General features: G+C 41.0%; 4 protein-coding genes across 5 annotated transcripts in view; 1 reads left to right on the top strand and 3 right to left on the bottom strand.

The window, feature by feature from the left end:
* The window catches only part of ptprna (protein tyrosine phosphatase receptor type Na), a 28,140-nt gene extending 26,623 nt beyond the window's left edge, over positions 1 to 1,517 (top strand). The window contains 2 exon segments of the mRNA XM_012870847.3: positions 309 to 382; positions 493 to 1,517. Coding sequence (XP_012726301.2) covers positions 309 to 382; positions 493 to 564 — 146 coding nt within the window. The 3' untranslated portion in view covers positions 565 to 1,517.
* A 952-nt stretch (positions 1,518 to 2,469) lies between these two features.
* dnajb2 (DnaJ heat shock protein family (Hsp40) member B2) lies at positions 2,470 to 13,220 on the bottom strand. 2 transcript variants are annotated; one of them, XM_021320749.2, is made up of 11 exons: positions 12,895 to 13,217; positions 11,530 to 11,626; positions 10,787 to 10,896; positions 10,441 to 10,494; positions 10,149 to 10,262; positions 9,874 to 9,948; positions 9,437 to 9,569; positions 9,191 to 9,261; positions 6,544 to 6,813; positions 2,991 to 3,058; positions 2,470 to 2,854 (listed from the first exon to the last, which is right to left on the bottom strand). In XM_021320749.2, the coding sequence occupies exons 2-10, from the start codon at positions 11,592 to 11,594 to the stop codon at positions 3,030 to 3,032; spliced, it is 921 nt and encodes a 306-aa protein (XP_021176424.2). In that variant the 5' UTR covers positions 11,595 to 11,626; positions 12,895 to 13,217; the 3' UTR covers positions 2,470 to 2,854; positions 2,991 to 3,029. The 2 variants fall into 2 exon arrangements, with proteins under 2 accessions (XP_021176424.2, XP_012726323.2); XM_012870869.3 differs by lacking the exons at positions 2,470 to 2,854; positions 2,991 to 3,058 and having other exon boundaries at positions 3,299 to 6,813; positions 12,895 to 13,220.
* A 2,016-nt stretch (positions 13,221 to 15,236) lies between these two features.
* On the bottom strand, positions 15,237 to 18,167 carry tuba8l3 (tubulin, alpha 8 like 3). The gene is made up of 4 exons (XM_021320754.2): positions 18,033 to 18,167; positions 16,732 to 16,954; positions 16,490 to 16,638; positions 15,237 to 16,332 (listed from the first exon to the last, which is right to left on the bottom strand). The coding sequence occupies exons 1-4, from the start codon at positions 18,033 to 18,035 to the stop codon at positions 15,355 to 15,357; spliced, it is 1,353 nt and encodes a 450-aa protein (XP_021176429.2). The 5' UTR covers positions 18,036 to 18,167; the 3' UTR covers positions 15,237 to 15,354.
* Positions 18,168 to 20,153: 1,986 nt separating this feature from the next.
* Positions 20,154 to 22,753, bottom strand: LOC110369031 (tubulin alpha-1D chain). Its single transcript, XM_036139488.1, has 4 exons — positions 22,736 to 22,753; positions 22,368 to 22,587; positions 21,987 to 22,135; positions 20,154 to 21,894 (listed from the first exon to the last, which is right to left on the bottom strand). The coding sequence occupies exons 1-4, from the start codon at positions 22,736 to 22,738 to the stop codon at positions 20,920 to 20,922; spliced, it is 1,347 nt and encodes a 448-aa protein (XP_035995381.1). The 5' UTR covers positions 22,739 to 22,753; the 3' UTR covers positions 20,154 to 20,919.
* Positions 22,754 to 24,288: the final 1,535 nt, after the last annotated feature.

A 24,288-nucleotide genomic window follows, 5' to 3' on the forward strand; every position in this document is an offset into this window, starting at 1 on the left:
AGCTGGGTCTCAATAAACAGAATAATCAAAAAGTAAACTTATTTCAATTATTTGATTGAAAAAGTGAAACTTGTATTGTGTAAATATATTAGACACAGAGTGATATATCTAATTATTTCAGTTGTTTGCGATGATTATGGTTCACAGTTCAAAAAGTCAGGATTTTACATTAGACCATTGAAAGAAGCCTTTTAAATCCACAAATGTTGCCTCTGGCTATGTAGTTTGTGTTTGGCCCATGAATGAGAGCAATCAGCATTAATTAATTGGTGCCGATCCCATCACTGTTGCTCTTTTCCTGTGATCAGGAGTAAAGGAGATCGACATCGCAGCCACATTGGAGCACATCAGAGACCAGAGGCCTGGACTGGTTCGCACCAAGGTACCCCCTGTTTGTGTCTGCTTGTGCGCAGAGAGTTGCAGCTTTGGCTTTCCGACATCTACGGGTGAAGCTGTGGTCATAACCCAAATCTCTTGCTTTCATTTGATCAGGACCAGTTTGAGTTTGCACTGACAGCAGTTGCCGAGGAGGTGAACGCCATCTTGAAAGCCCTGCCGCAGTAGCCGAGGAACATGACCGCAACACACCAAAATAACGTGCTCCAAAGGAGATATCCCTCAGATCTGTTTAATCTAGGTTCATTGTACCGAGAAGAGTCGGATCAGCCACACAGAAACATAAATGTCATTACAGCCTCGTTTTCCCGTTGACTTTGTTGATTTTTTAAAGCTTTTTAAGGCTTAACGACATGAAATAAGGGTGGTGACTGGTGTCTGGCTGGATACAGATAGGACCACATTTACTCAAAGTCCACAGCACACACATAACATCTATCTTTGGTCTCTGACAAGTCCACCTAACTACAAAAGGATGCAGCCATCAGACGTAAAATTAAAACACTTGTGCCTGTTTGAGTATAGATCTATGTTTTACCAAGTGTCTCCCATGAGTGAAGAATATTTATGTGGCCAGTCAGAGAGGAGACAAAATACCTCCGTATGACTATGATGTCATAAAATATATCTCAGTGCCCGCTGGATAACAAACTTGACTTTTTTGCTGCATTGAATGACCAATGTTAAAACCAAACATCTATTGCATCCATCTTACTAAGGCAAGTAAGATTAATGTCAATTTTAAATATTCGGATGTGGTGTTTTGTGTCAAAAGAACTTTGAAGTGTCAATGGTGTCGCTTTCTGGACTTATTTTTGTTTTTACCTCTGAGGCTTTGTCTTTGGCTTGCAGATGCGTCCTCTTCCAGCGCTGCTTCTTTAATCAATGGATGGCATCCACTGACATCACCGGCTCTTTCTATTTCTGTGCACACCGTTGCTTTGCTCGTATTCCTTTACCATTTTGGTCAATGTGTGCCCTTGTGATTATTGTAAATAATTCATGCTGATGATTGTGTTTATTTCATGTAGCAGACAAATAGAAAATATCTATAAAAAATGTATTTTTGACTTGACCTAAATAAATTTGTGATGTGATGCAGCAGAAAAAAAATAATAATTCCTGCGTTGTCGCTGGTTTTGCTTTACAACCTGCTTCTTACAATGATCAGGAGGTTCAATAAGTACAATATATGTTTCAATTATTTTCTCTAAAACATCTTGATGAATCTCTGTGAGAGATGCACCAATCAGCTTTGCAGCTGATCTCTGTTACCACCTTTCACATATCACGATTTCTCTTCAATAGGTTTAAAATAAAATAAAAATGTGAAGAAAAAAAACCTAATTTCAAGCCATTCTGCTACGGGCTGCCATTATTTTTTTTTATTAAGATAGGTGGCATCAATACACTGTGTGAGAGAGCAGTTGCTGTGAAAAAGGGTTTTATTAATGTTTTGTTTTAAAAAAAAAAAGGAAAAAAAAGAAAAACAATTAGGGAGATACATTTTTTGCTGATTTTGGCATCTTATGTAAGCCATTAGCCCAGTTAGTTTTGCTCTGTGCATTCCCTTCAGAATGTGGATCCTTATTAACTCCTGAGACTTGGAAAATGCTGCCAACATTTCCAAACCCAGCATGTTGCATTAGGTTGGAAGCTCAAAGAAATAAAAGCAGAGCAACTTTGCTACGCTCTATGTATCCTTCCTGTTATCTTGTGAAAGTATTGCCCAAGCTCACTTTCTCACTGCTTGAAAGACCAAAAATACTCATTTTTTTGCTTGTATATAAGAGTAATTATTGCTTCTATTTCTCTGACTTCATTTCTGAATCCTTTAGCAACACTGAAAAGGCTTCGGGTCTGCTCCCATGACTCACGTCTTCCCCTCTGTAGATGCAGATGGTGCATTCTCCAATTAGAAATAAGATTGACCTTTGTAGTTTCCAACCAGCCTGCCAGGGCCAAACAAGTTCACCTCGGCTGATTCTGGTCAACAGCAGATTTTCCGGCGCTTCAGTGATTACTATTGTTCTCTCTTGCAGCAACAACAGGGAAATTAATACAAATTTAATCGAAGTAGAAAGTAGGAAAATCTTTATTTCCTCTGCTTTACATCTTGAAAAAGTTTTTTTTTTTCTTAATTTGTGCAACAATTTCACGAAGCAGATGCGCTTGCTTTTCCAGCTAAGTCATTTCTCATTCTTTCAACGTGATTTACATATTTTGTGCCAGTTTTCCCAAAGCAAAACTTAAGTAAAACTCAGAAACTATTATTGTATTGAAGCAACTCTTTCCTTGGTTGGCACAATATTTCCAGTTTCCATTTCTTTTCTTCAGCAACAGCTACAAAACACAGAGACACACAAAACAATAAATACAATGTTTTTTTTAAAGTTTCATTCTCATATGTGAGACGTCATGATAGGGAAAGTGCATTGTAGAGTGTCGGACATTTGACCTGCAAACACAGATATAAAACAAATATGTTAGGGTTTGTCTTAGGGATGGTGTGATGGAAGCTACATGGGGATCATAAGGAAGGAGAGGAAAACGTTTAACGTTCAGGGTGCCACAGAGTCACACTGGTTCTTTACCTCCGGGTCGAGCTTAAGGGCACAGAGCAGCCAATCGGGTTAGCTTGTGAAGGCCTTGAAGTCTGAGTCTGAAACAGGAAGCAGGAAGTGTAAGACAGGGGTTTAACTAATGCACTAACAAAATGACCAGAAAAAAAAAAGAAAACATTTCTCTGTTTAACGATGCAAACATAGCACAAAGTGCATTACGACTGAAGATGGCATTTAGCCCGACCAGTTGGAATAAAAAAGAAAAACATAAATATTGTTTTAAGCAGAGTATGATGAAGGAAAGAGGGGGAAAGAAATCTGAAAAAAATAATCCAAACTCATCTTTAGGCTCAGTCTTTATTAGTTATTATGCATTTAGCAACTTGAAAAAAGAAATAAAAACATGGTAGTGCAAAGTAGTACAATATTGCAAGGCAACCAGTATATATATAAAAAAAACAATCAATCTGCCTTTTCACTCTCAATTCCTCTTCTTTCCACCTACAGTTAAGAGGGGGAATGACTTGTAATTCATATCAAAATAATCCCTTCATTTCCTTTCTCTTTGCCTGTGATAAAGATTATAATATGATCTAAAAACAACATGCATTGTAAAACAAATCAAGCACTCGTGAAATATGTGTACCGGGACATAAACTTTCCATTGCATGAGCAGCTAAGCTAAAATGTACTTCTAATACTAGACAATACTGTTATTAGTTTACTTTTAATGCTTTTGAGATTTGGCACCAAAAAAATCTTTCATTAATTTCAGATATGTTTTCATTCGAACAAAAACAATCCTGTTTCACAGTTATTAATGTACCACTGAACATTATTTTTTACCTCATTAGACCTCTGAAACAAGGCATTTTTAAATCAGACAGCACCTTAAGCCCCTAAACATGAATGTGCACAAATAGAACTATTAATTGTAGTGTAAGTAATGTGCAAATACAGTGCATACAAGTAAAAAAAAAGGCTGAGATCAGCGGTTGATCGGAACCTGACATTCTTGTGAATCAGAAACAAGGCTTATTTGCCGTCCTCTTCAATCAGTGGTTATTTCTAAGTTATATAAAAAACAAACAGATTATAAATTGACAATTTATTAAGAACGTACGTTTTTATGTAAAGCAGCTCACAAGTGAGTGACACACTGTGAAGTAAGGTGGGATTTGAGTCTCTTGTCCAAGGACACTGATATGAAAACTGGGAGAGTTAGGATTTGAACCAGCGACCTTCAGCTGAAGGACTAAGTTCCCCATTGGAGCAACAATAATGCGATTTAACGCAACTGTAGCCTTGATTTGGATTATTTTGGTAAAGTATCAACAATGTACTATTTTTAAAAGGAAAAATTATGCCTCTGTATGTCACTGATCGGGTTTAAACCGGTTAGGAGAAGAAAAACAACTACGGCGGTCACAAATCGCTGAGGTTTGGTGTTAAGAACACAATAATCAAAACTTTACGCTGTTATTTCCACTTAGTTTTCCTTAGAAGCACCAAACAGATCTCAGAATAATACCAGAGACTCCAAAAAACATTACCAATTTTTTTGGAATCTAATTCATTAAAATAAATCTGAGTGTGACCTTAGCAGCAATAATTAACGGACTAATGGGTGTCAAAGTCCACTAAAAACAGATATAATTACAGCGCCTTGCAAAAGTATTCATGTCCCTTGAATTTTTTTTTAACACCCTTATGTTGTGACCATACATTTCCATGTATTTTATCCTAATAATGGCCACACCAACATATAGTAGTGCATAACTGCTATGTGGAAGGAAAAGGAGACGTGGTTTTCAAACATTTTTAACAACTAAAACTGAACATTTTGGGGCTGTATTTGTCTTCAGCCCTGTTGAGCTTTTGGGAAATGTCTTTGCACAGTTTGGCTCATCTAGAGATCACAGATTGTTTTTGGCTCAATTTTCTTTGCAAAATAGCTCAGATTCAGTCCGATTGGATGGATTAGATCTGTTAGCGTCAGTTCATAAGACTTTGACTAGGCCATTCTAACACACAAAGATGTTTCCATTCTAGCTAGGGCTGTTTGTTCGGTGCCACTGTTTGACCGGAAGGTGAGTGGGCCCCCGCCCCAATTTCAGGTCTGCAGCAGACTCTTCCCCACAGTTTCTCTGTATTTGGTTTCATCTCCAATCAAATCTCACCATCTTCCCTGCCCCTAGAGAAGAAAAGCATACCCACAGCATGATGCTGCCCCTACCATGTCTTACCATGGCTAATGTTCTGTGTTAGGTTTCATCTGACCAGATAAACACTTTTCCATGCGGTCGTTTATATTGGTTGCGGAAAGCTTTTAAGCTGAAAATGTTCAAGGGGTACTTTTCCAAGGCCCTGTACATTAAAATCACAGTTCTGTGAGACGGTGTGTTAATGAAACTCTGTGCATAATCTTCAGCATCACTGTGCATGTATAACGTATGTCTAAATCCAAACTTTGTGCTTCAAATAATTACATTTTCCATTATTTCTCCGTTAATTACAGAAGGCTTCTTTAATCAAAGTGTTTCTATCAATAGATCAGAACTGCCTCAGAAAGCCCCGCAGGCTTTATTTCTGTGCCTTGTTACAGACGGGCATGAGTTTGCCACAGTTCAATCAGTGAGTCTCGGCCGGAGACCCTGAATAAGAGCCGCTTGTGGCAGGGCTCAGCTAACCCACACACACTCACAGACACACAGACGGAGCCGCACGTACACATCTCTCTTTTATAAGGCATTTTCTCTAGCTCCCTAATAAGGACCTACTCTTTTTCCCTAGCACCGACCTGTTATAGAACAAACCCGATTCAAACCTTCTGGCCGAAACCAAAGCACTTCTACCTTAAATCAAAAAGCACATCCTCCTCGATTTCTAACAACTTCCGTCGAGAACGTGAAACCCGACGTGGTCCTCATCTCAGCTCCTGCCTATTCCACCGGTCAGCTCAGTTTCTGCTCATACGTTCTCTTTTCCGTCTGTGGAAATATTTAAATTGGCACGTCCACGTTGATTCAGAAGCAATCATTTGTTGTTCTTTGCCACTAAGAATCCAAACAGGTCAACGGGCACCGCGTGTGCATAATTTGAGATTACACGGTGCAAACAAACACCTGCAGGAATTTAAAGCGTGTTCTTATTAATGCTGTTTTTGACATCGAAATCTTTAGCCTCGGAGAATGATTTTTGTTTCTGCACTCACAACGAGTTGTGGCTATTAGCTGACACCATGGCAAGTAAACGCATGGGAAGCCTCCCCAAATATCCATAGAACCACACTAGCACACAACACACCCACACTTGTTCTTTTTCACACTGCCCTCAGATTTCTTTGCCACGGGATTGACCTTTTCTTCACCGGGCATGGCAGCGGTGGCAGCTGAGACTTCCTCTCTGGTTCCTTTTTGCTTTGTCTCAATACTGTCTCCAACTTTAAGCTGGCCTCCTTCGCCTTGCCCCTCTGCAGCTACTTTGTAACCGCTGGACAACTTAACATTTTGCCCATTAATAAGCACCTCTCTTGTGTGGCCCCCAGTTTTCCCAAATTTGGCCCTGCCCCTACTGCCAGCACCTGATAGGACGTCGGTAGCGCGGGCTCTCTGCTGGGCCTCCATTTCTGACAGGCTGCAAGCCAAAGCCATCTGAAGGTCTTCGTCTTCTTCATCCTCGTCGTCCTCCACGTGGTTGTAGAAGGGAGCTGCGCTAAACGAGCGTTGTGCCGGCGCAGAGCGGTGCCGGTCGGCGTTGAAGGCCGACCCGTTCGTGATCTGCGGTTTCTGGGAAGGCTGCTGGCCTTCTCTTCTGCTGAGCTCCAGGACGAGGGCCATTTCATCCTCCACACCTATGAAAAATGCACACAAAGGCATGGCTCCGTTTATGAAACACGTGGCAAAGCGAAAGTATAAGAAACCTTTTTTATTCTCTGAAACTGCACGCATGACTGAGCTGACACCTATTTCTGGTCATTTCCACTTTAATCTCATTATATATAGGACATTCTTAGGACTACTTAGGATTTCTTTTTTGTAGATATATAAAGAAACAAGTTTTTTCTCGGGAGACTTTATATAGATAATTCATCAATTATTAGATTAAAAAATGTACTAAATACTTTAGTCTTTAGTCATAAAGTCAAGATACTTTATTACTTTATCAGTCTGTTTGGTACCGTAATTTCCACACAGCAAAATTATTCAATCTATAAGAAATCAAAGAAATTCCCTTTACGTCAAATAAATGAATGCATTGATAAATTGTCATGGCCTTTTTCATGACAAACTGAAAAACAACCAAACTTGTTTGAGGACCATAAATGCTGCAAGAACCTGGTTGCCCAGGTTCAAATAAATAGTTTGCTGAAGCACCTTTGGTTTAATTTTCAAAATTCAGTTTTTTGACAGAATAAAAATGCCACATCTAAACTATATAGTAGGGCCATCTCTTTGCTAAAGCTGAGCAAATTTATTAGACTGTAACTGCAGAGCGTGATTTCGCCGCCATCGTGTTTTACTCTGAGCATCGGTTGTTTTTGGTAATGCGCAGCAATGTTTCTGTGCTAAAAATAGATTTTGACATTGTCAGCTGAACGTTCCAGTTTGGTTCCATCTAAACATAACACAGTTCTGATGACATCTGTAAAGCTGTTGCTATGTTCACTCGTGTCTCTGACAAAGACACAAATGGTGTTGAAACGTTAGTCTCCATGAATTTTGCACAGTAAAGCTGCAAATCAATGTCAGCCCAAACACCTGGTAAACACAACCGATTAAGTTCAGGCCGTATATATTTTTTAACATTTCTCCTGACAGATAACTTTGTACGATGGGATCATTTTGATTCTCTGCAACCTGCCTGCAAACTATGGCTATAGCTAAAAGGGCCCAGCTGAACTTTATTCCAGGTTCATCATATCCAGTATGGTTGATGGCAGGTGTGAACTCCAGAACACCGAATGCTGAAAGTAATACAACAGGTGCAACAAGTCTTAGTTTAAGGGTGTGTGTCCATAAGAAAACAAGTTATTGTACCTTTTATTATATACACTCAAATGCCACTTTATTAGGTACACCTTCGTAGTACTGGGTTGGACCCCTTTTTGCCTTCAGAACTGCCTCAATCCTTCGTGGCATAGATTCAACAAAGTACTGGAAACATTACTCAAAGAGTTTGGTCCATATTGACATGATAGCATCACGCAGATACTGCAGATTTGTCAGCAGCACATTTATGATGCGAATCTCCTGTTCCACCACATCACAAAGACGCTCTATGTGATTGTGAGCTGGTGACTGTGGAGGCCATTTGAGTACAGTGAACTCATTGTCATGTTCAAGAAACCAGTCTGAGACGATTCGTAAATGGTAAATAGACTGAACTTACATAGCGCTTTTCCAGTCATGCTGACCACAAAGCGATTTGTGCTTTATGGCATGGTGGACGTAGCCATCAGAAGATGGGTACATCACCCACACCATTATACGACTACCACCAGCCTGAACCATTGATACAAGGCAGGATGGATCCATGCTTTCATGTTGTTGATGCCAAATTCTGACCCTACCATCCGAATGTCGCAGCAAAAATCGAGACTCATCAGCCCAGGTAACGTTTTTCCAATCTTCTATTGTCCAATTTTGGTGAACCTGTGCAAATTGTAGCCTCAGGTTTCCTGTTCTTAGCTGACAGGGGTGGCACCCAGTGTGGTCTTCTGCTGCAGTAGCCCATCCGCCTCAAGGTTTGACACGTTGTGCGTTCAGAGATGCTCTTCTGCCCACCTTGGTTGTAACGAGCGGTTATTTGTGTTACCGTTGCCTTTCTATCAGCTCAAACCAGTCAGGCCATTCTCCTCTGACCTCTATCATCAACGAGGCATTAGCGCCCACAGAACTGCCGCTCACTTGATATTCTCTCTTTTTCGGACCATTCTCTGTAAACCCTAGAGACGGTTGTGTGTGAAAATCCCAGTAAATCAGCAGTTTCTGAAATACTCAGACTAGCCTGTCTGGCACCAGCCACCATGCCACGTTCAAAGTCACTTAGATCACCTTTCTTCCCCATTCTGATGTTAGCTTTGAACTGCAGAAGACCGTCTTGACCATGTCGACATGCCTAACTGCATTGAGTTGCTGCCATGTGATAGGCTGATTAGAAATTTGCATTAACAAGCAGCTGGACAGGTGAGTTTTTTTTGGTGCCGGCAGGCAGGCACCTGTGCTTACCATTAATAAGAACACGTTTTAGTACCCCATCTTCCTCGATCTCTACTCTCTCCTGTCCATTCTCCTTTATCCTGCAAGTAAGAAAAACACAAGGATTAGTCTGAGAGTCAAGAACATTTCATTAAATTAGTAGCAAAAGCAAAAAAAAAAAAAAACAACAACAAAAAAATTGTATGGCACAAAAAGTCTTTACTTTGCTGCTGTGTAAGTGGCTGAATGATTTTTATGAGGGGAGGTTACACATACTTCTTGGTGGTGATGCGTTTCCCATTTACGATGCGAGTGGAGGTGGAAACCGATCTCACGTTGCCCATTCCTCCTCCAATGCTCTCCATCCCTTCGAGCCCGCCGAAGGAAGACGTAAAAGAGCTAAATTCAACTGTAGAAAAGCAAAAGATCAGACGACAGGAGAAAAAAAGTTAACATCACAAATTATTGCAGATCCTCAGTATATGCAAAAAGAACACTGCCAACAAGCTACTGGAACAGAAACGATTAGTCAAAGCAAAATGATTTCCAGTTTAATTACCCCTGTCTGATTTTAAAGCACAGACATCAGGATTTGCACGCCTTTACGCAATGCAATAGCTACTTTAAATACGTAGCTATTGCATAAACTGGGAAAAAAAAATATTATGAAATTGCTTCTTGTTGATGCATTGTTTGAGCTTCTAGGTGGTTACCTCCAGCTGAAGGAAAAGAGAAGAATCGACTGGGGCCAAGGCGAGAATGTGGGACTCCAAACGACGCAAAGTCATCTGGAAGAGAGATGCAGAGTCATGTTAGCGTAGATCAGAGAGTAAACAGAGAAGGAAAGGAGACTGATGATTTGCATAAATGCCTTTTTCTTTCAGTACAGGTGGGGGCTTTCTAATCAATCACTTAACAGGAAATAAGTTTCCCAAGGGGTATAAGGCAAGGGAGAGAAAACAGTTTAAGCTGCATCAGGCTGACGTACCAAAAAAGCTGGCAAAAGGGTCCTGTCCACCAAAAAACTCCCTGAACACCTCATCTGGGCTGCGGAATGTGAAGGTGAATCCTGGGAGGTCTGAGAAGTCGGTGGTGGTCGAACCTGGCAGATAAAGACATCAGAGTCGGTGGGTATAGAAAGAGCAAATCTCACCATATAAACAATTGGAGAAAAGGATGAATTAAGTTTTCACATACAAATTATTCCAAATATTACCAATGAAATAAGTAATAACCACCGATCCTCATTTGATCACATATATCAGGGTATGAGTAATTACCTGAATGTCGCATTTTGTCATTTCCATATCTGTCATATGCATCCCGTCTGCTCTCTGTTGAAAGAAAAGGTAATACCACCCATAAATCGTTGCCCTTTTTTGCATCACTTTTCAAAACACATCGTGATAAGTTTAGAAACCAAGACCAAAAACCTGGCTGTTACATGCTATACCATTAGTACATCAGGCCAGTTTATTAGAGTTCATGTTTTGATTGTTCAAAAGACAATACTATCTAATGGTGAAAATAATTTAACTTTCTAACAAAAAAAACCTAATCAAAATTTAAATAAAGTTTATAGAGTAACAAAAGCACCCCAACACAAATATTCAACTCATGACTTACGGTCAGACAGAACCTCATAGGCCTCAGCGAGTTCTTTGAATTTTTTTTCTGCCTCCTCCTTGTTGTCTGGGTTTTTATCTGGATGCCACTTCAGCGCCTGTTTCCTGTACCTGTACGGCCACACACAGAAAACATATATTTAAAGCTAACATGTCAGATCACTGTTGGAAAATAAGCAAGGGGAAAAAAAACATGAAAAAGGATTGAAGCAGTTCTCTACATTTTTAAAAACACTTGTAATTTCACTTTATCTGAGCAGGCTGATTCCTTTATAATGTATGATCATGGTAGCATTTCTGTTTATTGAAACTATGTGTGCATTACTTGAGCATGTTTTTGCTTAAAACCTAGTCATATTTTTTTCCAAAAAGTTCTAAAAAAAACAATACACCTGAAATTAAATACATAGAATAGAATAGAATAGAATAGAATAGAATAGAATAGAATAGAAATAGCCTTCATCATCCCACTGTGGGGAGATCCAGATGTAACAGCAGCAAAGGGGAACACAAATGGAAGAATGCAGAAACAACAAAAAAACAGAAAAAAATTAAAAATATTTATTTACTTCTTTATATGGATAACATATAAACTTCAAAGGAACAAAGAACTAAGAATTATAAAGAGCCCAGAAGTTTTCATATCTAAATTACCTGGTGAGCATTAAGTTATAATGAAAATTAAGTTATTTTTGCTGTAATACCATAACACAGAGAACTGTCAAAAGCTCCTATGGGACTTACGCCTTCTTGATGTCGTCCTGCGAGGCATTCCTGGGCACTCCCAGGACGCTATAATAGTCCACCATGTCCTCTCCAGTCACTCCTTAAAACACCAACCCTGAAAATTCAATCATTTCCTCAACATTAATCTGGATGAATGCATTTCTGCATAATAATATTGACCATTACAGCTACAAAAAAAGCAAGTTAAACAGTTACAGCAGCATCAGCAAAGCGCGTGAAAAGCAACTAAAGGCAATTTGAAAAGGATAAATATTTATTGACATTTCTCAACAGTCAAAATAACTTTAAATTAGTATTTTTGATCCATGTGCTGGTTAAGATGCCATAAAATATTAACAAAACTGTTCTAGGTGAAAATAAGAGGCTTTTGCTTTGCAATTTAACCCAGTTAACACAACATAAAACTGGTGAGCCTTTTATAGCTACATGGCTTTTAAAGTTAAGCTACCTGAGGAGCTATTCATCCTTTAGAACTATAAAACACTACAAGCCAAATTATCCTTTTTTTATGTCTTAATGAAGAACAATAGGTTTATTTGGAAAAAAGCTTAGGCGATTTTGTTATATCAATAATAATAATAATAATAATAATAATATGAAGAATACTAATTTATTATTATCAATTCTTCTTATTATTATTATAACAAAATCACCTAAGCATTTTTGTCCTATTGTTCTTCATTAAGATCATCATCATTATTATCATTATTACTATTATAACTTTTTTGTGACACATGCGATACACATCAATGCTTAAAACAAGGTATGATATGTGCTCAGTATGACAGTTGTACTTACTTTTTTAAATGGTAAACAATTAACTTTAGCCAAAATGACAGCCATCTATCAGACACAGTTTGTTTAATGAATAATAATGAAAAACACTTTTGAACAAGGCACATCTTTAGTGCTTTGGTGCCCTTGACCTCAGTGCAGTCAGCAAATCTATAATAGCCCCTGACAACAACCATCATGCCGATCACATTAGTGTCCTGCAGCAGTTTCCATGCTGTGGGGGGCTTTCAGGCTGAGTCAAAAAATAAAATAAACTTAACTTTCTTTCTCCCCTCGGGAAACTCCATGTGCTCACACGAGTGTTATTTCTAGTGCTGTGGGATCTGACAACTGCTGCTGACGTGCCAGCAGGCCATAAGAAGCCTAAACACGGCCGATGCATTCTTACCCGCACAGGTGCTGCGCTGTTGCAGCGCGTACAGTTAGGGGAGTTACCCTCACTTCATTATATCAGAGGCATTAACTCCTATTATGGTGATTTTTTGGACTTAATATAAACAAACAGCTATGTGTAATGTGAGCTGCTGGTAGTTGCATCTTAAAAACAAAACAAAAAAAACTGCCTACCTTTTTTTTCTATTCTTGGGGTCCAACTGGGAGGCGGTTGAACCTCTTGTCCTCCTTGTGACACTTCAGATATCTCCCGGGGTGATTTTCTGTTGTGACAACCAAGTAGCTACCTCCGGCTCCTGTTTGCGCCCAAGATGCCTCGACTCGGATACGTTTCCCAGCGACGCTATCACCGCTGGTTACCGTTTAAGTCCCCCCGGCGGTAGCTGCTCCCCTGTTTTCGGCTAGGCTGAACGTGCAGACAGTTAGCCGAGTTTACGTTGAGTGCCGCTGGTCTGAGCTGTGCCCGCTACGTCACTGGGAGCGGACAGAACGCCGTGAAGCGTCTAGAAAATACCAGCGTTAGGGGAGACGTCACACGCTCCGCCCACTCGCAGCGTCTTGCGTGGCGCTCCAGCCAATCAAAGAACTGGTTGACGATTAGCTTTGTTTATTGTTTGTTTACATGAACGCTAGCTTTTGGCACGAGGTATATAATTAACGCTGCCTTTGAGTGATTGTAACTCCAAAGGTTAAAACAACCGACCGGATCTTATGTGAGACGACCAATATCTCTGACAGAGAGTTCATTTCATTTTATTTACTTTAACAGGGACAGTACAATTAAAAACGTTGTTACTGATGGGCAACTGATGCTAGTGTACATAGAGCTTATAGCAAAATTCTAATTTACGGCCCCCGTCACTGGTCAGGCTTTTGATCCAGGAGAACAAAAAGACATTTCTAAATTGCTTCAAAGTTACAAATGTAAGACCCATTTAAGGGTATTATAAAAATACAAATCACATTGCAAAGGTAAAATTCAGATCATCTGGTAAAGCGTTCCATAACTGATCCTTTGACTCAAAATGCTGATTGACCAAAAGTTGTTCTGCACCTTTTGCTAGACAGGGGATCTTTCTGAGTCATGCCGTGAAACAGTTGCATACATGAGTTCGGGCCTCTTCTGGTAATTGTAATTTTGCAGAAACTGTATTAAAATTAAATTAAGCTAAATTAAAATGAGCACATTTTTGTATTACAAAAGAAATAAAATAGAATTGAAACGGCCGAAGGAGATTTTGAATTGCCTTGACTTTCTTTTCACAATTAGAATAAGAAAACCAAGGAAAAACAAGTACTGGCTCATCCATTCATTCATCCACGTTTTTCATCTTGTGCAATATTGCTTGAATTATACTTGCGGGAAGTTGTAGAAAAACTGACCCGTTTTTGTCATGTTCTGACATTTCCAAATGGGTACTTGGAACATATTTTTGTTCATCAGTGCCATTCATAGTTTCAGTTCAACAAACCCTTTCCCCTCTTTTTAATGCTTTGGTTGTCATGCACTACATCACATTCAGTCTTCCAGCTGCTAATATTTACAGTTTACTCAAAAGCTTCTACCTCTTGTACTTCTGTAGCCTGTCTATTACTTTGATCCATAGCAACGAATATGCTACATTTTTTTGGCTTTTGCTATTGGGTTGTTGTAGAAATAGGGGGTTACCCAGATTTATTTATTTTTTTGTCAAGGCTGGCTACATAGTGTATGTATGCTTTAGCTCATCCACAAAACAGGTTTTCATTTCACCTTTAACAGAGTACCCAGATCAATATGCCTCTTTGCACTAATCCAACCGTGTTCCTCTTTTGTTAAATCTGTAATCAAATTTACAGGAACAATATTTTGGTTTAACTTTTTGTCTATTGTACTTAATGAGAGCAAAATGGAACCAAAGTAAACTTTTTGCTGCATGAAGCAACTTGCCTATTAAACTTGACTCTGATGTCTTACACACGCGTGTTTGGAAGGGGGAAAAAAAATAATTTGCATTTCCTATACAAAAAAAAAAAAAAAAAAAAAAAAACCACACACCTTTATAGGGTCAAAGACCGTTGCAATCTAGTTTATAGCCAACAGGTGTAATTTCACCCTATATGAATAGCATATAGTTGTGGTTTTAATGAACAGAGATACAGGGGTGAGTGATTAGACCTAGAAGGAATTAATATAAACTGTGGATCAAAAAGAAAAAAAAGAAAATAAAAAAAATTGAGAAGCTTGAGGTTTAAAATAAGTCACACTGCAGATAACTAATCTTAAAACCCAGCTACTGTTTCTAATAAGCAGCCTGTTTTTCAGAACAGCTGTTAATTTACTTAACGTTTATGTTGATTAAGTTTCACTTATTTCTCATTTTGAAATTCTTCACAGGCAGCGAAGTATGGGTGTGTCACTGGAAATGTACCTGCCAGTTTATTTTGCTTTGGCAAATTCATACCCAGAGGTTTATTGGTGTTTTTGGTTTATTTGCTACGTCTTTAAGTTTTCAAAAATATCACAAGTTCACATCACATGCTCATTTCAGCCTTTATTTCAGGATACAGACAAATCACCTCAGTATTTGTTAATGTACTGGGAATGTGTTGCTTTCAGAACAACATTTGGAATGTGTGGTGGTTTTGGCCCTGTTAATACTCCTCTCCCTCCTCATCCTCCTCTCCCACACTGTCGGTGCCCACCTCTTCGTAATCCTTCTCCAAAGCGGCCATATCTTCTCTGGCTTCGGAGAACTCTCCCTCCTCCATTCCCTCTCCGACATACCAGTGGACGAAGGCTCTCTTGGCGTACATGAGATCGAACTTGTGGTCAAGTCGGGCCCAGGCCTCGGCGATGGCCGTGGTGTTGCTCAGCATGCACACGGCTCTCTGCACCTTCGCCAGGTCTCCTCCAGGAACCACGGTTGGAGGCTGGTAGTTGATGCCCACCTTGAAGCCTGTGGGGCACCAGTCCACAAACTGGATGGTGCGTTTGGTCTTGATGGCGGCAATGGCAGAGTTGACATCTTTGGGCACGACATCACCACGATACAGCAGACAGCAGGCCATGTATTTACCATGACGTGGGTCACACTTCACCATCTGATTAGCTGGCTCAAAGCATGCATTGGTGATGTCGGCCACAGAAAGCTGCTCATGGTAGGCTTTCTCAGCAGAGATCACTGGTGCGTAGGTGGCGAGGGGGAAGTGGATGCGAGGATAAGGCACCAAGTTGGTCTGGAACTCTGTCAGATCAACGTTCAGGGCTCCATCAAAGCGCAGGGAAGCAGTGATTGAAGACACAATCTGGCCAATGAGCCTGTTCAGGTTGGTGTAGGTTGGTCTCTCAATGTCAAGGTTTCTTCGGCAGATATCGTAGATGGCTTCATTGTCCACCATGAAGGCACAGTCGGAGTGCTCCAGGGTGGTGTGAGTGGTCAGGATGGAGTTGTAAGGCTCCACTACTGCTGTGGATACCTGGGGGGCCGGGTAGACGGCGAATTCAAGTTTGGACTTTTTACCATAGTCAACAGAGAGACGTTCCATAAGTAGGGAGGTGAAACCAGAGCCGGTACCCCCACCGAAGGAGTGGAAGATGAGGAAACCTTGCAGACCAGTGCATTGGTCAGCCTGAAAAAAAAAAAAAAAATTAAAAAAAATAAATAAATTAGTGTCCCTATATATATATATAATAATAATAATAATAATAATAATAATGTCTGCACTAAGTTAAGAACCTTTCAAGAGGTCAAAATCCTGTAAGATTAAAATTGCTCAGCAAACTCACCAGTTTACGTGTCCTATCGAGAACGAGATCTATGATCTCCTTGCCGATGGTGTAGTGACCACGAGCATAGTTATTGGCGGCATCCTCCTTTCCTGTAATCAGCTGCTCAGGGTGGAACAGCTGACGGTAGGTTCCTGTACGCACCTCATCTGTAAAAGGGACAAAAAATAAATTATTGGGAGTGACTACCAATTTACAATGTCAAATACTTCTAAGGTATTGCGCATCTAAAGATTGCTGACCAATGACTGTGGGTTCCAGGTCAACAAAGATGGCTCTGGGAACATGCTTTCCTGCCCCGGTCTCACTGAAGAAGGTGTTGAAGGAGTCATCCCCTCCACCAATAGTCTTGTCAGACGGCATCTGACCATCTGGCTGGATCCCATGTTCAAGACAGTACAGCTCCCAACATGCATTGCCCATTTGGGCTCCAGCTTGGCCAACATGCATAGAAATACACTCACGCTAAAGAGAAAAAAGGAGAGAAGGTTTTAGTGGTTGAAGAATTAAACACATTGCTTTAAAAGTGTTGAGTCACATAAAAAATAATAATAATAATAATAATAATAATATCCTCTTCATTACTGGACCTATATTCTGTGTTTATTATCCACCCGTGTTCACATACTGTTAGAATGTTTGCACACAGCTTGAATTACTTAAAAACTCTGCCGTTACTGGAATAGAACTTAAGTGTACATGTTGGCGTTACTGAAACATTTAAAAAATAATAATAAAGATGTCTCCATTGTGTCTGGATATATATTTAAAAAAAAAAAAAAATAGAATATTTGGCAGACAGGAAGGCAATGCGTCAAGATAGGAAATTCTTACCCCCACCTCCTCATCCAGTTGCCCCTCCCTTTTCCTCTCCCATCCCCCTGTCTGGACCTCTCTCCTCCCCCATTCTGGTCACAGCTGCATACTATAGTGCTGTGTAACACTTAGTGATGTCCCCCCCTCTCCCGCCCTCTCTTTCTCTCCCTCCACATTTCCCAAAGCAGAGTCCTTACAAAATGTCCGCCATCGAACTCACTGCAGGCAACACCCCACCTCTTTTCTCTTTCCGTTTTATTTCATCCCTCCCACTGCCACGATTACCATGATCGATCCCACTGACAAAAGACAGCCTAAATCTACATTTTTCCCCCCTTATTTGGATTTGTTTTCTGCTTTTAGATAAGACAGTGACATGAAACACATCTGGGAATGGGGAAAAAAAAAGTTGTTACATATAAAGTGTCCCTAATCGGCTCTAGTAGTTTCAACTCCGCATGACATCAATTTATCTAATTTTTTTAATCTTCCAATTATTCTCGCTTCCCGATTCAAAAATGTTCAATATGCACCCTCTAAATAGCTTTATTGTATAAAACGCAATCCGATTGGCTATGGCGTGCAAGAACAAAAGTTTCCTTTTGCGTCAACGTTTATTGCTAGAGAGGCAAATGAGCATTGTAGAGGTTTCACACGTTTAAGCCAAACAATGAAAACAAGACAGTGGAAATTTCCATGCCAGGTCATCAGACAAACAACTACTCACCATTTTGTCTGCTTGTCCTTCTACTGACGATGAGGATTCAGACACAAGGAAGAAGTGCAGAAAAAAGGGAGAGCCGGGGCTTATATAGGCAAGGGTGTGACGGGGGCAGGCAGTAGACCGCAGAAAGCAGCTGCAGAGTTTATTGGTGGGAGGAAACAGCAGTTCAGAGAAAAAAAGAAAGAGGGGAATTTCCTGACAGCGCTTTTCATTGTAGCCACCCTTAAAGCTGCAGTAGGCAACGTCTGTAAGAATGTATGTTTTTTTTTTTTTTTGTTTTTTTTTTTTTACATATTTGTTAAAACTGTCACTTTCTCCTGACGGTAGAATAAAAGACAGATAATATCTGGAAGTGGTAGCACCACATTGCAGTGACACTTGTGCCATTTGCAGAAATACACCGCTCCTGGGCAGAAACAACCTGTAAGAGCCAGGAGGAGCATCTCAGCAGTGCCAAGTCACGCTCATGTATGCGCACTGCTCAAACCACAAAGAAGAGCGCTGTTTCACTTTCTTGTCTGTTTTCTGTTCTTCTGAGCTCCTACCATGGGTAAATACACTGTGTTGAAATGTTTGATTGATCATTTCTTGGGCCAGCTGTGCGTTTTGTGGAACAAATCTGGCCGGAAATTGCATATCGTTTACCTTGCGGTATTGAGATTTTATTTTGTATTTCCCCAAAGCGGATGTGCTTTATTTTGCGAATAAGACTCTCTTCCTGTCTGACTCATGATAGACCAGGGGTCCACCTAAAGCCGGGCGTACACTGTACGAGTTTTTCCCCTTTTCGGGCCGATTCTTCAGTCGTGCGAGCATTTTTTGAATCGGCCGAATTTCAGCTTGATCGTAGAGGGGGGGAGGAGGGGGGACTGGCTTCTCACGACTACCTCCAGATCAGGAATCGGACGATCGGTGAAAATCAAACATGTTTGAAATTCAGGCGGCTGTCGTGAGGTTTTTGTGAGCGCATCCTGCTGTTCAAGCAGAGCTACGAGGGGGCGCCCTCCCCTCCTCTCCGTCCCCGCCAGCGGAGGGAGGGAAGCGGGCGTCCCTGAAGCAACCTCCGGCCGGTGTTGGGGAGGGCGAGCCGTCCGGTCCGCGCAACGCGCTGGCCGCCTGTTTCGGCACTCCTCCGCGGTCCGCAACGCGCTGGCCGCCTGTTTCGGCACTCCTCCGCGGTCCGCAACGCGCTTGCTGCCTGTTTCGGCACTCCTCCGCTTGTTGGGGGGGCGGGCCGGGCGACCTGCCGTGCCGCGCGGCCGCCGGTGCGTCTCGTCCCTCCTCTCTCCCCTCCGTTCCCCTGACGCCCGGTGCCTCCTGCGGGCTTCGCCAGAGCTGGGCTCGAACCCCTGCTCTGGGTCCCTGTCACCTACCGTCGCTCGCCTGCCTCTGCCACCACAGCGAGCGGTCCCAGAGGGGACACGACGTACAGTGTGAGCAGTCCGGTCTCGTCCGAGCGTCGCGCCGCACAGATCGTGAGCGGTGAACTTTTAAACCCCGCGGTTCCCTCGCACAGTTTGAGATGTATATAAGTACCACGACTGAAAAACTCGTACAGTGTACGCCCGGCTTTAGTTGAACTACACAGACACATGGCACCAGGCAGAACTGCAAGAGAATCTGCCTGGCCACATTCACTTCCACTAGATGTAACTGCTACGACTTCATACAATCTGATTTTCTGTCGGATAGGACACTAGTTTGGATTTGGTGCTTCTTGGCCATAAGTCCATGGTTTTCTCCGAACTCCTTACTGCAGCTTTAAACACATCTATACTGTGTTTAGAGCATTGATAAAAAACATAAAGAAACAATGTTTCTTACCTTTATGACCTTTTATGCACATTTTATGTTTCCCAATGTTGATACTTTTGTCAACATTACCTGAACACGAACAAGATTATTTGATGCCTTGAATCGACGTTTCATTTATAAGCACACATTTAGCTTAAGTAAACTTTAATGGTTGTTTCCTCACACTTGCCTGCACAGCCTGAAAAAAAAAGCATTAAGTAATAGAAGTAATTGTTACAAAAAGTTGAATTGGACGGAGAGAAAAAAAATGTTTTTTATTCCAGGCATAGAATGGGACAAACACTTTGCATAATTATATAAGAAGTGGAGAGGGTCAGAAAGCATAATGCATAGTATAATGCTAAAGCACAGCATTAAATGGTAAGGCATAGTGCAGTACTTATGTATATTATTTATTAATTCGGGAAACACGGTAACAGCACTGAAGCAACTGTAATACATCATAATGAGAGACTAATTAACATGAAACCGCCCTATTAGTATCACAAAGCTGTTATTCATACATGGATGCAAAAGTGAACTGGGAGTCTTTTGTTGCCATAGCTCGCTGTCTGAGAATGAGCTGTATAAACAACACCAGCCAGTGAGGACATCAGTTATTTTCTATGGCTCTCACTCTCACTGAGTCACAGCTGAATGATACATAGAAACTGACATAGGAGCCCTTTCATAGCTTACATTCCTCATGGGAGATGATCCTGGGATGGGGGTGGGGCGCAAAGCGGAAGGTGTGGTCTAAGTTTTCTATTCTGACAACAAAAAGCTGAAAGAAATCTTGAAACAAATGCAGCAAGGGTAAGTTGTTCAGGTCGGATTTTTTAGGTGACACCACACCACATGATTATAATAAAATCCATACATTTTCAAGATAGACAGGGCTCAGCCTTAATTTTATCACTGAGTGCCACAATACAAGCCTTCAGTTTATACTGTTCAAATGTGTGTCATTAATGTGATCTAATGATAAAATATGTTGGGTTTGCATCTATTTTGTAGTTTTGAGAGCCGGTACCTAACTCATAAAACCAGGAAGAAATCTACAAATTATGCCTCAATGTCAGCTTAAAAAAAAAAATCAGTATTCCTCTTCATCATTCTCGTCCTCAACACTGTCAGCTCCCACCTCTTCGTAATCCTTCTCCAAAGCAGCCAGATCTTCTCTGGCTTCGGAGAACTCTCCCTCCTCCATTCCCTCTCCGACATACCAGTGGACGAAGGCTCTCTTGGCGTACATGAGATCGAACTTGTGGTCAAGTCGGGCCCAGGCCTCGGCGATGGCCGTGGTGTTGCTCAGCATGCACACGGCTCTCTGCACCTTTGCCAGGTCTCCTCCAGGAACCACAGTTGGGGGCTGGTAGTTGATGCCCACCTTGAAGCCCGTGGGGCACCAGTCCACAAACTGGATGGTGCGTTTGGTCTTGATGGCGGCAATGGCAGAGTTGACGTCTTTGGGCACGACATCACCACGATACAGCAGACAGCAGGCCATGTATTTACCACGACGTGGGTCACACTTTACCATCTGATTAGCTGGCTCAAAGCATGCGTTGGTGATGTCAGCCACAGAAAGCTGCTCATGGTAGGCTTTCTCAGAGGAGATCACTGGTGCATAGGTGGCGAGGGGGAAGTGGATGCGAGGATAAGGCACCAAGTTGGTCTGGAACTCTGTCAGATCAACATTCAGAGCTCCATCAAAGCGCAGGGAAGCAGTGATTGAAGACACAATCTGGCCAATGAGCCTGTTCAGGTTGGTGTAGGTTGGTCTCTCAATGTCAAGGTTTCTTCTGCAGATATCGTAGATGGCTTCATTGTCCACCATGAAGGCACAGTCGGAGTGCTCCAGGGTGGTGTGGGTGGTCAGGATGGAGTTGTAAGGCTCCACTACTGCTGTAGAAACCTGGGGGGCCGGGTAGATGGCGAACTCAAGCTTTGACTTTTTACCATAGTCAACAGACAGCCTCTCCATAAGTAGGGAGGTGAAACCAGAGCCGGTACCCCCACCAAAGGAGTGGAAGATGAGGAAACCTTGCAGACCAGTGCACTGGTCAGCCTGAAAAATCACATATTTACATATGTTAAGGCACAAAAATATAGCATATTTGGCATACCACAAACGTATGTCCTAAGCACATTTAGTCCCACCATTTTGCGTGTTCTGTCCAGAACAACATCTATGATCTCCTTGCCAATGGTGTAGTGTCCACGGGCATAGTTGTTGGCAGCATCTTCCTTTCCTGTAATCATCTGCTCGGGGTGGAACAACTGACGGTAGGTTCCTGTACGCACCTCATCTAGACAACAAACCAAACACATTTGCTGAAAAAATATTCCTCACATTAAAAATAGACAATATTGCACTGAATGATGTTCATAATGGCACCATTATTTTTTTTAGCAGCTAAAGCAGGCAATGTATCTCACTATGGTGCATTTAATTGTATAAAAATGAAAGAAATTACATTTAAGCTATCAAATATCCATGCCTATACCATTAATATGCAATGTAGAAAAAAATTCACTGACCAATGACAGTAGGTTCTAGGTCGACAAAGATGGCCCTGGGAACGTGTTTTCCTGCCCCTGTCTCACTGAAGAAGGTATTAAAGGAGTCATCCCCTCCGGTGGTCTTGCCATCTGGTAATTGTCCATCTGGCTGGATTCCATGTTCCAGGCAGTACAGCTCCCAGCAAGCATTACCTATCTGAGCCCCAGCTTGGCCCACATGAACAGAGATGCATTCACGCTGCAGAGACAACATTACAGTTACCTTTACTTAACCATTTCTTCCTTTTAATAGAGATACACATAAACAAAACAACAGAAATGAAAAGTTCAACCTAAAATAAACAAACTTCGAACTTCCAACAATTGCCGAGAGATTGTGATCTTACCATGGTGTTTGTCTCCTGCCTGACGTTCAGGTATCAGAAAGAGGATGTAGTGGTGGAAACGCCCGCTTCCCTCTGCTTTTATACACAGAAGGTACAGCTATGATGTACGGTGATTCAATCTGACATGAAATCAGAGAACTTTACTTGTGAGACCCGGATAAGTTCGCCCATTTTACAAACATACACACAATGCTAAAGCAGGTCACCACCCTAGCCATTATGTGTGGTGTTTTGTTCCCTTGTGTGCGCACCTCCTATTTCAGAAGGAAGAAGCAAAACCACAGATTCAGAGGTGGGTATTTAAACCTCAAAAACAAAGAGTCGTTTTGCTCTGAATTTTGTCGGGGTTGGTATACATTTGATCTAACAGAATCGGAAAGGGGTCTTTGTCAAAGATTGACAGTATAGGTTCTCAACATTTTTTTATTTTTTAAACTGGATGTGAATTGGCAAGATTTTCCAATACCAACATGGATAAAATGTGAACCAGGAAATTTGATCAAAATTATTTTTAAAATATAAAATAAAGCACCCTAAATAGAAATATTTATTCTAGCTTAAGTGATACTGCGAATGTGAAACCTATTCTACCTTCCTAATGATGTTTACAGTTTCTAAAAAGGAATATGATACGTGTAAAAGGCCTCATGGGACCCCAGGGTTTTTAACATAGAACAGATAGTAACTGCCTTCCTAGGCATCATTGTATACCACAAACAAAAGTCAACAATATAAAAAAAAGTTAAGTTGAGCTAGAAATTTCGTTTATTACATTTGATTTCTTATTTTTGGGTGTTTAAGGTAGCAGCCAAAACCAAAACTGGGTAAGCTGCCATAGATTTGAAGGCAGATAGCTCAGGTTTAGGATTTTAAAACAAGTCAAACTACTTTCAGATCCTGGAGGCACCCGTATTATCCGTACTTTAAACTGCGTGGGGCTGTTGACTTAGTAAGAGCCTTTGTGTCTGACAAATCTCTCAAAGAGTGTGTGACTGGTTTGGTAAAAAGTTCAAACCTTTGTGACTGAGTCCTGAGAAAAATATCTGAAGGCTTTTGAGTCTTTTGATCATACGAGGGGACAATATTAAAATGGTGCATGGTCAGGGCTATTGTTTGTCTTTAGGAAGTGAACTGACAAATGTCATTTTGGAACTTTTTTTTTTTAAAGAATCAAATTAAAAAGGATGTGGGGAAAGAATGCTAAGTTATCTCATCTAGAGAGTGTTATAATGTATATTTTAATACAATACCATTGTTAAAAAAAACTCAGGTTCACAACTTACTCCTTTATTCCAATTCAGTTCAGTTCATTTTAGTTACATAGAGCTACTTCACAACACATGGTGTCTCAAGGAACAAAATCAATTTAACTGAATTATACAGACAGATTCAAAGTGAATAAAATTCATTTGATTTTATTCTAGTTATCAAACAATATGGGCAAATTTGGATTATCATTAAAGTGGTCACAAAGTTTTCTATCCAGGAAAACTTTGTAGGGTGCACCAAGTCACCGACTTGCAGATTTCCTTTCTGGATGAGCATGTAGTCAA

The sequence above is a fragment of the Fundulus heteroclitus genome, chromosome 7 (assembly GCF_011125445.2).
Source record: "Fundulus heteroclitus isolate FHET01 chromosome 7, MU-UCD_Fhet_4.1, whole genome shotgun sequence".
Lineage (NCBI taxonomy): Eukaryota > Metazoa > Chordata > Actinopteri > Cyprinodontiformes > Fundulidae > Fundulus > Fundulus heteroclitus.

Bases quoted from the DNA above. Each gene is read 5' to 3' on its own strand.
- LOC110369031 (XM_036139488.1), bottom strand. The intron at 22,136-22,367 runs GTCAGTGAATTT...TTTGTTGTCTAG, and splicing joins CCTAGAACCTACTGTCATTG to ATGAGGTGCGTACAGGAACC. The intron at 21,895-21,986 runs GTGGGACTAAAT...GTGATTTTTCAG, and splicing joins TGGACAGAACACGCAAAATG to GCTGACCAGTGCACTGGTCT.
- dnajb2 (XM_012870869.3), bottom strand. From the start codon at position 11,594: ATGGTGGACTATTATAGCGTCCTGGGAGTGCCCAGGAATGCCTCGCAG. The intron at 10,263-10,440 runs GTAATTACTCAT...TTTATCTGCCAG, and splicing joins TGACAAAATGCGACATTCAG to GTTCGACCACCACCGACTTC. The intron at 9,949-10,148 runs GTACGTCAGCCT...TCTCTCTTCCAG, and splicing joins CCCTTTTGCCAGCTTTTTTG to ATGACTTTGCGTCGTTTGGA.
- tuba8l3 (XM_021320754.2), bottom strand. The intron at 16,639-16,731 runs GTCAGCAATCTT...TCCCTTTTACAG, and splicing joins CCTGGAACCCACAGTCATTG to ATGAGGTGCGTACAGGAACC. The intron at 16,333-16,489 runs GTGAGTTTGCTG...TTTTTTTTTCAG, and splicing joins TCGATAGGACACGTAAACTG to GCTGACCAATGCACTGGTCT.